General features: G+C 38.2%; 1 protein-coding gene across 1 annotated transcript in view; it reads left to right on the top strand.

The window, feature by feature from the left end:
* Positions 1–11339, top strand: part of LOC106111180 (glypican-6) — a 57637-nt gene extending 46298 nt beyond the window's left edge. Inside the window, exons 3-11 of the mRNA XM_013293194.1 lie at positions 2544–2667; positions 4017–4127; positions 5349–5505; positions 7477–7639; positions 7744–8319; positions 8935–9091; positions 9266–9438; positions 9522–9668; positions 9754–11339. Coding sequence (XP_013148648.1) covers positions 2544–2667; positions 4017–4127; positions 5349–5505; positions 7477–7639; positions 7744–8319; positions 8935–9091; positions 9266–9438; positions 9522–9668; positions 9754–10133 — 1988 coding nt within the window. The 3' untranslated portion in view covers positions 10134–11339. The remainder of the gene's footprint in view (positions 1–2543; positions 2668–4016; positions 4128–5348; positions 5506–7476; positions 7640–7743; positions 8320–8934; positions 9092–9265; positions 9439–9521; positions 9669–9753) is intronic.
* The last annotated feature ends 1295 nt before the right edge of the window (positions 11340–12634 follow it).

The raw sequence follows: 12634 nt of genomic DNA, 5'->3' as shown, positions 1-12634 counted from the left end.
AACGTAACTATTGTTAATAGTAGTCCTATTTCTCTCTAATATGCCATTTAACTTGTTATTACACCAACTCAGTTATTTTAATTACATTTCGAAGTATTCACACTTCATACTTCATAGCACCTATTTCCGTCGTATACATTCTAAACAGGCGGATAGATCGTCGTTGACAAGTGTAATTACGACGCTAATGGTAAACGCCTCTAAAGTTACATCTTTACGTAAAGTTAGAAGACTTCCATTAGCTTTAAAACAACTTTTTAATATTTTAATTTAAGTAAAATGAAAATCTAAGCTGACATTATTGCTGGAGCTCTTGCTTTAAATCAACTTTTTAGCCTCAATTCTTTATTTAATCCTCCCACTATTATCGCGGCCTCTCTACATCATTATGTCATCAACCTATGGGGCTGGTTGTCTGTCGATTGCACTATTTCTCTACCAGGTTCCACTATTCTATCTCCGGTTAAGTCTATCATTTGTTTGTAATGTAAAGAAACGAACTTCACCTCAAAGATTTCCTCTTACTGCAAACAATTTCCCGAATTCGATTTTCCTCACGGGTTTATTATTAAAATTGCGCTTAGAACGATGCCAAGAATCATTGAGAATAACGTAAACGTTCCCAACAACAATATCTTTGTGCCGCTATTTAATTTCGAGAACCGCATGAATGGGTCGGAGTGCGGTCACTCTGCGGTTACTGTATCCAATGATTCTCTCATCGACAGATGAAATGCCTCGCCCACTTCACATTCAATGTCGAATATAAGATATTTTATTTTAATACAATGTTTGTACAAGATTTTTTTAAATGTTTTATACGCTTATAAACTGTTTTTCTTTGAATAAAACTAACTGTGCTGTACATGTTTTGAACGCTTTTACCTTTTGCTGTAATTTAAATTTTTGCCGTATTATTTTGTTGGATTTATTCAATTGATTGTTATGTATGTATACAGATATAATTGAAGATTTCCTTGTAACCCTTAAAGCCGTCACCTCTCGAGTGATTCAATAATTACAAAGCGCGATAGATGGCTATAGAGTTCACTCGAATTGTGTGCACAAGTTGATTGACTCACGACGCGCTTCTACAACAATCAATGCTAAAGTCCGCGACACAACGAGCAAAAATCTTCTCAATTTACAATTGCTATCATGAATTCCTTCCGTTTCATATATATGATACATACATAGAACATAATGTGCATTCAACAGCAACTTTGTTTTAGACTATCTTATGAAGTTTGCTACTTGCGTTTTCAACCAGATTAATATTCAGTCCACCTAATCTTCTTCGGCTTAGCCCTGCTAATGTACCTACTGGACGGGGTCTCATATTTATATTTCAAGTTCTCCTTATCAAATGCAACTGAAACTCCAGTAACAATAAAAAAAATATACTAGAATTCTCTCGGTGTACCACCGTTAGTCGCGTGCATTAGCCCGTGTCCGCACGCGACTGAATCGTGGCGATATGCACTTCTGTATACGACTTTACATTTTTTAATTTCGATACATGAAAATCGCTTTTCCTTTCAGTCTTACCTAAGTATATAGAAGAGTATATGAGACAAAAAACGTAACATATTCCTTGACTTGATTTATAGTTAAAGTGAAACCGTTGAAATAATGTTTTACAAATTGGCGACTGTAGAGTGTAGTTCGTACGATTGTACATTACTCATCCAGTCGACTGAGCTTTATCTGAGTCATAGTTATTTTTGTAAAGAAGTAAATCCGACATACAACACATCTCTACCGAGCTGATATAACTAATACAAAAATCTGATCATTCAAGAAAAATGCTACTACAGTTTTATTTGTACTTTATTCTTGACTAGCTGTTCCCATGCGACTTCATCCGCATAAAATTATGATTAAAATTTTTTTTTATCTTATATTTCACAATTTTTTGTAATAACAAAAAAATATATTAATAGCAAATGTCAAAATGACATGACATGACAAAACCTTAGCAATTTTGCTTCTTGATGTTGGCAGCAGCTTATGGTCTCTTTCCCACATTAAGGTTTTTATACAAAATATTTACCCCTATGTGTAATGACGTTAAAATATATAGCCTAAAGCGTGACGTAAGTGTAGGGCTTTTTATTAAAAAAAAGAGTTATTCGAAAATGTGCTGTGATTGCTGACATCTTAGGCAACAAAGAAGTGTGTGTTTACGCTTTATTATATTAGTATAGATTTCATTACGTTTAAAGAGTATGTACACCTGAAACTATCGCACAATTGTTTAGTCTCGCTTTGATTAATATGAGCTTAAATGGAGGTGTGCACGCTTCTCCATTTTTAGTTGTGCAACTAAACAGTTGAATTGACTGCGAAACAAATGACAATTGACAACAGTTGTGCCGATCGTCATTTGTTCGAAGGTGTCTCTTAAGAGAAACCTTCGAACTTCGAACTTCGAACTTCGAACTTCGAAGTTTAAACTTACGATTTTTACTCTACATATTTCATTATTTTCTTTAATTGTATCTTTCCATAACAGTTATTTTATTTACTTTTTTTTGTTACAGAATTCTTTCGAAAGCTTTTGAAAGTGTCACGGGAGGAGTTCCACAATATGTTCAAGCGCACATACGGCATGATCTATGAACAACATTCATACGTATTTGAACAACTCTTCGAGCAGCTACAAAAGTAAGTTTTCAAATAGTACTTTTTTTATAAAATAGTTAATAATTTTTTTATTGATTTTCCAAGATTTCTTTTACCATTTCAACTAAGCTCTACGTTTGTGCTAGATTATGGTTTACGACAATATTCGAAGGCGGGATTCGAAACCCCAAATACGTTATCGGATATCCGTACCCTTAACCATTAGACTATTGGCTCTTAATTGGATCTAAAACTTAACGAAACTCATCAAAGCATACGCCGTGTTACAAAACCCAATAGTAATTGTCTCTAAAACAGTTTTCTGTGTGACATAAAAACGATCCCAACATTTTCAAATATGCGACATTAAAAAAAAATTAAAATCGTTGGCACATCACTAAAGCATAGTTGACAGGTGTAATTAAAACGTATATATTTTCTATGAACAAATCCGGTTGCAATTACTGATGGTGCGACCCGCGCCCTGATTGCACCCTCGGGGTGTTGCTACCCGTTCACCCCCTAACTATGGCCACCATCAACGCCCCCTTGTTACGCACTTTATTGTTCGCACGCTAAAACAACAGAGCCCGTTAAAACAAAACCTGCAAATACTATTTTTGTTTACAGTTTTAAACTTTAATATTACAATAGCAGTTCTCGTTTGTAAATTGTTGCCACTCTTAACAATACAAATATACATCGGTGCATATTTAATTAATAGAGTAAATTTTTATTGTTTAAATAGGTACAAAACTCTGAATTTTACATAGGTATCTACTCTATGCCAATATTATTACGAGGAAAGATTTGTATGTATTCGATTCTCGTAAAAACTACTAGGCCGATTAAAAAAGTTCTTTCACCGTTATAAAGGTAATTTATCTGTGAATAACATAGGCTTTGATTATTACTAATGTAGCAACCATTAATAAAGAGCGTATTTTTTTTATAATACAAGTTGGCAAACGAGCAAGCGGCCACCTGAATCCACCGAAATGGGAAGCGACCGCTGCCCATAAACATCTACAATAGCAGATGCGTTGCTTACCCTTAATTGACGGAGGAGGAGACGCACATAAAGAGGACATTTCCCCTTCCTATGCGTCTCCTCCACCGTCAAATCCACTTTTCCTTCCCATCCTTTCCTCTTAAGAAAAGGGTGGAAAGGGACTAAAACTAGGCCTCCGGCACTACACTGGACCCCGGCGTTAAAATCACGAAAATTTTAACTTTTCTCGGGTTACACTGCCTAAACCGTTAGAGGTGTATAAATAACTCTACAGATAAAATTAGATGTTAGAGAAAATAGTAACATCATTAGATTAGGTATTATTTAAAATGAGATGAGTATATAAGAGGGAATATTTGAGTATGTATTTTTGTTGCAGCTACTACACACGCGGGGACACGAACTTCGACAAGATGATGGACGACTTCTTCGGCATACTCTACGAGAAGATGTTCACAGTCCTCAACTCTCAGTACAGCTTCGATCAGAAGTAAGTGTCTATTACCACAAAGATACAATTTCCACTGGTGCGACTGTTATACGAAACGACCACTCGCTTGGCTGGCTACGTGGAAATTGGAAGTGAGAGTCACAACTATAGCAATCAAAAGACAGCATAGCAAAAGTCCTGTACTTTAAAGTAAGCCCGTTGTTTAAATTTGTAACTCTATATCGTCTGCCGACTTTATAACCTCATTGTTCTTATAGTATTGGGGCACGAAGCCGGTGCCGGTGGTCCTTAGCGGTCGCACATTAGTGCTCCATAATGTTATCATAACAGTTCCCCGGTGCCACTTCACGCCATATTATCGCCCTCGATCGTTTGTTTACGTGTTACTTAAACATAAATTGCTTTAAAGGTCGTTACTCACTCGAGTTTCTATTGCCTGTATTCACGACACCTACTTACAACCCATTGTAGACCTTATTATTTGAGGAATAAAACATAAAATTGATAGCTAAAGGCATCATTTCAGAATTGTCAGTCTAGATGACTAGACAATCATTGCAATTGTCTATCCAATTAAGACTTTATTTGATTGATATATGAGTTATATTGGCTTGTATTATAAATTGCATTATTAACTGTGATTTTATATTACCATTTTTATTGGTGGATTTTTTTATATCACTTTTAATAACTTCATTCTTGTTGTCAAATACCAGACGTTTGTTAATTGAAATTGATTATGCAATGATTATTCATGTTTATAAATACCTATTTGAATGCGTTTTTCAACAATTCTAATATTGTTATCTGATTTTCTTCCAATACAACTTATAAATTTGCCATTAACTTATTAAAAATACATGAATGGGTGACAACTCGTTATATAAAAGTGTCTGGATGTAAATCGGCGAGGGAAAGCACATATCTGCGAGCGACATTGTCGACGAGGACTTGCACGCGCCCCCGCCGCCGCAAGCCCCGACAAAGGCTCACGTCACTTGACACTCGAGGGCCGCTTTGGCGAGACCGAGCGAGCTTTGTTACCCGCGACATACCATCCTTGTCTATAGATTTTTCACAGAGCTTTGGCATTTCGCTTTTAATATAGCTTTCGACAGATCGTTCAAAGACAAAAATGTGTTGGCTACTTCCTCTCTACGCGATACTTGATGGTCGCTACCTTTTTCGATTTGTCATATTGTTGCTATCTATCCATTCTGCCTGTGGTCTAAGCCTTCATGTTACTATGTTTGTGTACAGGTATTTGCGTTGCGTGAACGAGCATATGCGCGACATCCAGCCGTTCGAGGACGTACCTCACAAGCTGTCAGTGCAGCTGCGACGCGCTTTTGTCGCCACGCGCACCTTCCACAAGGCGCTGCGGGCCGGCGCGGATGTCGTACGCAATATGATGCAGGTACACAACTCAATAAACAACAAACAACTAACAGCTATACAACCACAAGTCAACAAATAAACTACAGAATAAAGTATGAACACAACCCAACCATGGTTCACTGGCCGGTTAGGTCCATTAAAAAAGTTACCACACAAGAGGTGCGGTTACTATCGGAGCATATAATTTAAGTATTCGAAAACATCTTCTATTAATATCTATACAATACTATATCCGTTCACCGCCACACGTGTCATCAATAATTCGCAAACGGCACCATAACGTCCAGGGCCGGTCGATAACAATGACAACGCGGCGCCGACCGACACTTTGTCTCATGCAAATTTTGGTAGCACATAGTTTTACAAACTGAATATCAATTCAAGACGGCATCTGACCTCGCTAAAAGTAACGTCGGCCACTATGAGTCCATAATGAGTAGAATTAAGCGGTTTGTGTTGATGTAAACGCAAATATGCTATTTGTGCCTAAATGATTTCTATTTTGGTAACAGTGACGGAAGGATTTGAACTACTCATAGAGACAGAATTAGCTGTCAGCGTTTAAGTCAGTTATTAAACAGTAATTCCTATAGAAATACTTGGGCCATACAATAATACCCGCTACGCTTATCGCTCAGCTTATGCTATGCGCCAGCGGTTAGACAACGTCCGTACATCCCGGTCGTCGCTTGGCGCCCGGATGACATACAAGCCGCAATTAATAATTTAATTACAATACCGACCATACATGTGCGCTTCTCGGAATTATATTGCTGAATTATCTTTGATGTGTGATTACGATTTAAATTCGCGAAGTATGACGTCATCTTATATTAAAGGACGTTAGGGTTGCCAACGCTGAAAATATCTATAAAGTACATCGTCATAGGCATCTAAAAATCCGCTACATTATGCATATATTGTGTCACTTACATTTTTTTTGACCAAACAAAGACAATATGTGGCACTGCAATCGAAATATTAACTCGGTTGCCAGTTTGATTGCAAATAAAAATAATTGTTAACCTTTCTTAATCTATTGACCTCCTGCCATTTCTGAGAATTTTTATTTCTTAGTATAAAGTTAAAGGTTATCTATAAAATATTAAATTCATTATTTTAACGCGATAACAACAGTTATTGCGAAAAGAACAGCAAAGAACGGACAACGTAAAAATATTTTCTCGAAATTTGACAGCCCTAATTATTTCCATTTGTGTTGTGTCAGATATTGATTAATGTACAATATGAATATTTTGGTTCTGTTTTAGTATTTTATTGCCTTGAAGTATATTTTTAGGAAACTGTTACACGAATTATTTTATTTTTAATACACGATACCAACTTCTTTATCTAAGTACTTTTGTCTCGGAAAAAAAAAATTAAAACTTCCTAGAAAATAAATAGTCATTTTAGACCACGTAACTAGACGAAGTCTATAATTATATTATCTGTGAATTATTAAGGTTTACGCATACATTATAGTTATTACGAAATTCTAGTATCGTTTAATGTTTCCAAACTGTATATGCTCAAAAGATTTGTACGAGCACAAATTACACGCTAAATCTCTGACGATTTGATGCTAATTCAGAATTCTCGGTTTAGAAAAACCTTGAAATATCAATGCAGCTACGAATGTGCTAAGTTGAGATATTTACTTCTTACATGGGAAATATTTCGGGAAAACCAACCTCAAACTGTCCAGCACAAAGATATTTTTAATTAATTTGCTGTCTCCAGTCTTCATATTAATTATATTATGTCACTGATTATCATTCTATCGACATAATTTAATGGAAATTTTCTTATTTTTGACAGCATTATTAGCATTTTATTAACATCATTTTAATAATTATAACAAAAATCTACTAATTTTCTTTAATTCTTCTCTTAATTAATACACTTTGTGTATCCAATATTCATTACAAGGTTATTTTTGCATGTATTTACTTGGTCGTATCGTCACCGTGTCGTATGTTGTCGTCAGGTGGAGTTGAGCAGCGAGTGCGGCGCGGCGTGGGCGCGGCTGCGGTACTGCGGCGCGTGCGGCGGCGTCTCCGCGCCCGCCTGCTCCCGCTACTGCCACAACGTGCTTCGCGGCTGTCTGCACGCGCACGCAGACCTCGCCGACCTATGGGACGCATACGTCGGTCAGTTCTTGCAACAACTATCAACCCCTTTAACAATGTCACATCGCCAAGTGCGATTTTAACACCATCAACATGAATTAACGTATGGATTGTTTTATTTTCAGATTCCGTAGAGAAGGTAGCCGATCGTCTACAAGGGCCCTTCAACATAGCGATGGTGGTAGAGCCTATAGACATAAAGATATCAGAGGCGATCATGAGCTTCCAGGAGCACAACCAGGAGATATCGCAGAAGATATTCGCGGGTTGCGGGAAGCCCAACCTGGGCGGCGACGGCGGCGCGGGACCGTTTTTCGCGCCGGACAGGACTCGTCGCTTCGCCCGCTCCATTCCAGACTTTGACTGGAATCAGAAGGCCAACGATGTGGACGACTTCGAAATAGAAGCGTCCTTCGAGAGCTTAGTAAACAACGACCCTTCGTTAGTGAGTCTTCAGAGTCCTGAGGGCATCAAGAAGGCGACGGAGGAGATGGACGAGCAGGCCAAGTCTAGGGAACGCTTCCTGCAGTACATGAGAGGGCACATAGATCTGGAGGAGTACGAGGAGCACGAGCGGCGGCGGCGCGAGGCCGGACCCGACGCCGCGGGCGGAGATATCTACATGAAGCCCTTCGACTTCGAAGGCAAGCGCGGCTCCAAGAAGAAGAAGCCCATCGCCACCAAAGCTGATGACGTGCATGGTGAGTCAGAATGAATTAAAATATCTACCGGATCATTCAACACAAAAATCATTAATTTTAATTTAAATATCATAAATCTTCCACGCCTGTTATGACGAATTATTCTTTACTCGTTTGTGAATTAAAAAAAAAACATTAATCAATAAACATAAAGCAAACTAAAAATAAGCAAAATAATTAATAAGTAAAATCAGTAGTTGATAACCGCAACAATGACCATTGGGTTTTTAAAAGGCGGCTTTGATCGTCAATGCAGTTCGCAATCAGTACGGCGAGCCACACAAGTTGCATCGCTTTTGTTACGACTCGCTGTAATTACTAGCTCATTACTTCGTTCCCACACGCTACTGTTTACAATAGCGATAAAACGAGCCCTCCCTTCCTTTATTAACTTAAGCATGTCTGTGTTGCCGTAATACAAACACTAGATAAAAGGACTTGTTGACCTGACCTAATGCCAATGAAACTATCCTCAATATGCGTTGGCAGAAGAACATTGCTATTCGGATCGGTCGTCAGTGAACAAAATCTTAGAAACGAGGGGGTCAGTGCTGTTTTTAATACCATTTTGTGTTTGAAATGGAGTAAGCTTCAATGTACTTTGGCGGTTCTCAGGTGCGGAGTGGGGCAGCCCGGTTCTGGAAAGATTGATGCGTGAGACGCGGGCACGTGTACGCGGCTCGCGGCGCTACTGGGCGCAGCTGCCCGCCGCGCTCTGCGCCCCGCTCAGCGTCACCACCGCGCCTTGCTACAATGGATCCGCACTCGCCAGGTAACTGACAGACGTTATAGTGCCATATATTTCCTGCATCCACTGTAAATTAATTGGTTAATTTTCATTTAATTTCTAAAGTGCTGGTTCTTCCAGCAGATTTTCTTAATGATTCAAAGACAAGTTGTCAAGAGTATGTTTTACTGTAATGATTTAATCAAATGTAATTTCCAGCTATACGAGTAGCACTGCGGGCGACGGCTCGGCGGCGCTGGCGTCCAACCCGGAGGTGCGCAGCGCGGGCAGTGCGGGCCCGGCGGCGCGCGCGCAGGCCGACGCGCTGCGGGCGCTCACCGCGCGCCTCAAGGACGCATACAACGGTGTCGAGGTGCAGTGGAAGGATGAAGGTATAAATAAAAGAGAAATTTTGTCAAGTGCAGGAATGAGGCCAATTTAAAGGGTGTTTTAATATTGAATGTGTTGTCCATAGACAAGCTGCAGGATACGGCGGCGGCCGCGTCGGGACTGGACCTAGTGTCGGTGGCGGGCTCCGGCTCCGGCTCCGGAGACGACGGCGACGAAGACGACCTGCCCGACGACGACGAGGACCGCGACGCCAACTTCGACTTCCCCGAAGGTACGCTACACTGTCAACTATCGATCAACAAACTCGATACAATTCCACAGCTGTTTTACTTAAATGAATACAATAATTCTTGCAGGATCAGGAGAGAGGCAGCCCACGGATGATATAACACCAGAGCCGGTGACGGAGCCGCGGCCGGCGGCTGTGACGGAGGCGCCGGTTGCGGCCGCGCCCGGCCCCGCGCCCGCGCAGCCCCCGCCCGGCGGCAGCGGGCGCGCGCGGCAGCCCGACACCAGCAGTGCGCGCGCGCCGCCCGCAGCCACCAGCGAGGCGCCGCGCGACACGGCGGGCGGCGCGGGAGGCGCGGGCGGGGCGGGCGGCGCGGGCGCTGTGGAGGAGGACGGCGAGGCGGCGGCGGGCGCCGCGGCGCGCCCCTCGCTCAGCAAGGCGCTGTTCACGTACGCGCTGCCGGTGGTCTGCGCCTGGTTCGGCACCATCGTCACTGACCTCTTCTAGACCCCTTCTCTCTGGCAACGTCCGCCGAACGGGTCTCTTATTTGTTGTGAAAAGGTTCATTTCAGTAATTTATTTTGCAATAAGTTATTTTACATTAGCGAATATTTATTAAAACCGATAATGTAAGTTTAAATTGAATAATTTATTTAATTTAAATTAGCAATGTCAAAATCATGACAACAATATATGAATGTAAGATTTAATAAAATTCTTCAATTTCTAATTAAGTTAAGCGAAACATTTCACATACACCTAAGAACCTGAAAATAAAAATTGTAGTTATTCAATTCGCCATGTTTAAAAAACTGGCAACACTGAATCCAATGACGTTGCCAAATTGAAACTCGGTTCGTGTGAAAGGGACAGCCTAGTCAGATGCGGCGGAGGGAGTGAGCGGGATAGCGCGCTGCTGTGATATGAGACAAGTTGCGGAATGTTGGTAGGGGTGAAGTACGTTGCAAAAAATCTATAGAAAAACATCGATATTTCATATATCTAATGCAAATAATTTGAGTAAATATTTAAAAAAATGTATACGCAAAAACAACAATGTTTTGTTACTTTGTACAATTATTTGTCCTACGATACTCATCGTAAACATTATAAAAGAAAAATCGCGCAATAATATATTTAATCGCTATCAGTTTTCCTTCTCGGGAAAAATGAATTTGTAATGTACACAATTTTATTCTAGTTAAATCTATTTTATGTTCTGTGTCATCTAACTGGAGAACTTACCTAAAGTGTCTGACAATAAAAACGGTATATTATTCTACTTTATAACATTGTGTTATGTCGCCGAGTTGAAAAGTTTGAAAGGAAGTATCCAGTCAAATCGTGTATTTATTAAATGATCTTTGTAAATAACTTGTAAATTATAATTAAATTAGATAGCGAATGTATGTTTTTTTAACGTTTTTTTATAAGTACACAGTATGTTCGGAGAATCTATGAACGTGTGACTTCGAAGTCATTTCTCTCAAACGTTGAGTTTCAGAACGATCTCTCGACTGTCAGTTTTAGTTTTTTTTGTAAATAGATTTTTGGCGCGAAGTCACATTTAGTTGTAATGTCAAATAAACTGTAAATAAAAATTAAATTTTACCCTAATCTTAATTTAAGAGACTGATTTGCTTTTCAATTGTTCTTTTCTCAATTAATGCAGCTAAAATTAGTACAGTTTTTATTTAAATTTCATATAGAAATCAATTTTAAATAATGATCAAATATTACATAGAAACAGGTTGTTTGTACATATATTTTTTTATTTCTATCAGACTAAGTTTTTATCGACTGACGTATTTTGCTTTACTTTTAATCTTTTTATACATTTATGATTTTGGCTTCAGCTTTACTTTGCTAGTTTTACAAAATTTTAATTTACAATGCATCACTAATGAACTTTTATTGAATTAAATTAGCATTAAAATATAGTCAAATTGGGATGCATTGAAAATTAAATGAATTAGAATTTTTAAATTATTTATAAGTCAATGTATATTTTACATAAGTTTACTCTTACATGCCATACTATCGATATAAATGCTTACTAAAGTCGAAACAAAATGGCGGGTGATGACGTCTAAAGATTCAGTACACATTTTTTGCTTAACATAAAAAACCGAGCTGTAGCTTAAAAACGCACAATATCCTTTATAATTCAGTCTGGAAATACCAGTGATGTACAAAAACTGATATAGACAGTGTGGTATTTTAAACTAAATGAAATCGTAAAACAAGAAAATACCTGTTAACAGTAAAAAAAGTAACTTTTTTCAATGTTACAATAATACTGTGTATTTCGTTGTTTTTGTACAACACTATTGTAATTTGAAAATTATTTTTTATTGTATGTTTAGAAAATATTTTTCCAAATGTAAAATACGAATATGATAATAAAATGTTATTATTTCATAATTAAATGGATTTTTTCTTTTTTTATTTTATTTGTCTAATAATGTATCACGCTATCTATTTTATTGCATTTATTTAAGCTTTTATCGTGAGACTTTGATATTTTTAAATATAATTTAAGCATTATCCATGTTACATTGGCAGTAAAGAAATTTGCGTGAGGGGGGACCAAAAAAGAGATGCGCAAAGTTGCATTCTGCAATTGCACATGCAAAATAAAAGGAAGTATTTCACAATTTGATCGGTATCTTTATCATAATTTTAATTGAATTGCTTATGGTATTATAAAAAGTTTTCGACCATAACACCAATGCTTTGATAACCTTAAAAACGTAATAAATAAATGTTTAAAGAATTTAAGTTTTATTCCAGTTTTCACAATTTAATGGATCGCAAAATGGAAAATGTTGATTTGTACATATTAATCGTAATATTAGTTATCGAAAATGTTTTAAAACAACTTTCTAGTTAAATAGTTTTTGTACGATTTGATGAAATTTTTTATTAACAGGGTATCAAGTTGAGAATATCAAATCACGAACGCGCCCTCTAGCGTTTGTTCTTCACAATAAAAGTGAAAAGTCTTG

Source organism: Papilio polytes, unplaced genomic scaffold (genome assembly GCF_000836215.1).
Source record: "Papilio polytes unplaced genomic scaffold, Ppol_1.0 DF824180.1, whole genome shotgun sequence".
NCBI lineage: Eukaryota > Metazoa > Arthropoda > Insecta > Lepidoptera > Papilionidae > Papilio > Papilio polytes.
The sequence above is the reverse complement of the archived record's forward strand: the minus strand, read 5'-3'. Positions and strand labels throughout refer to the sequence as shown.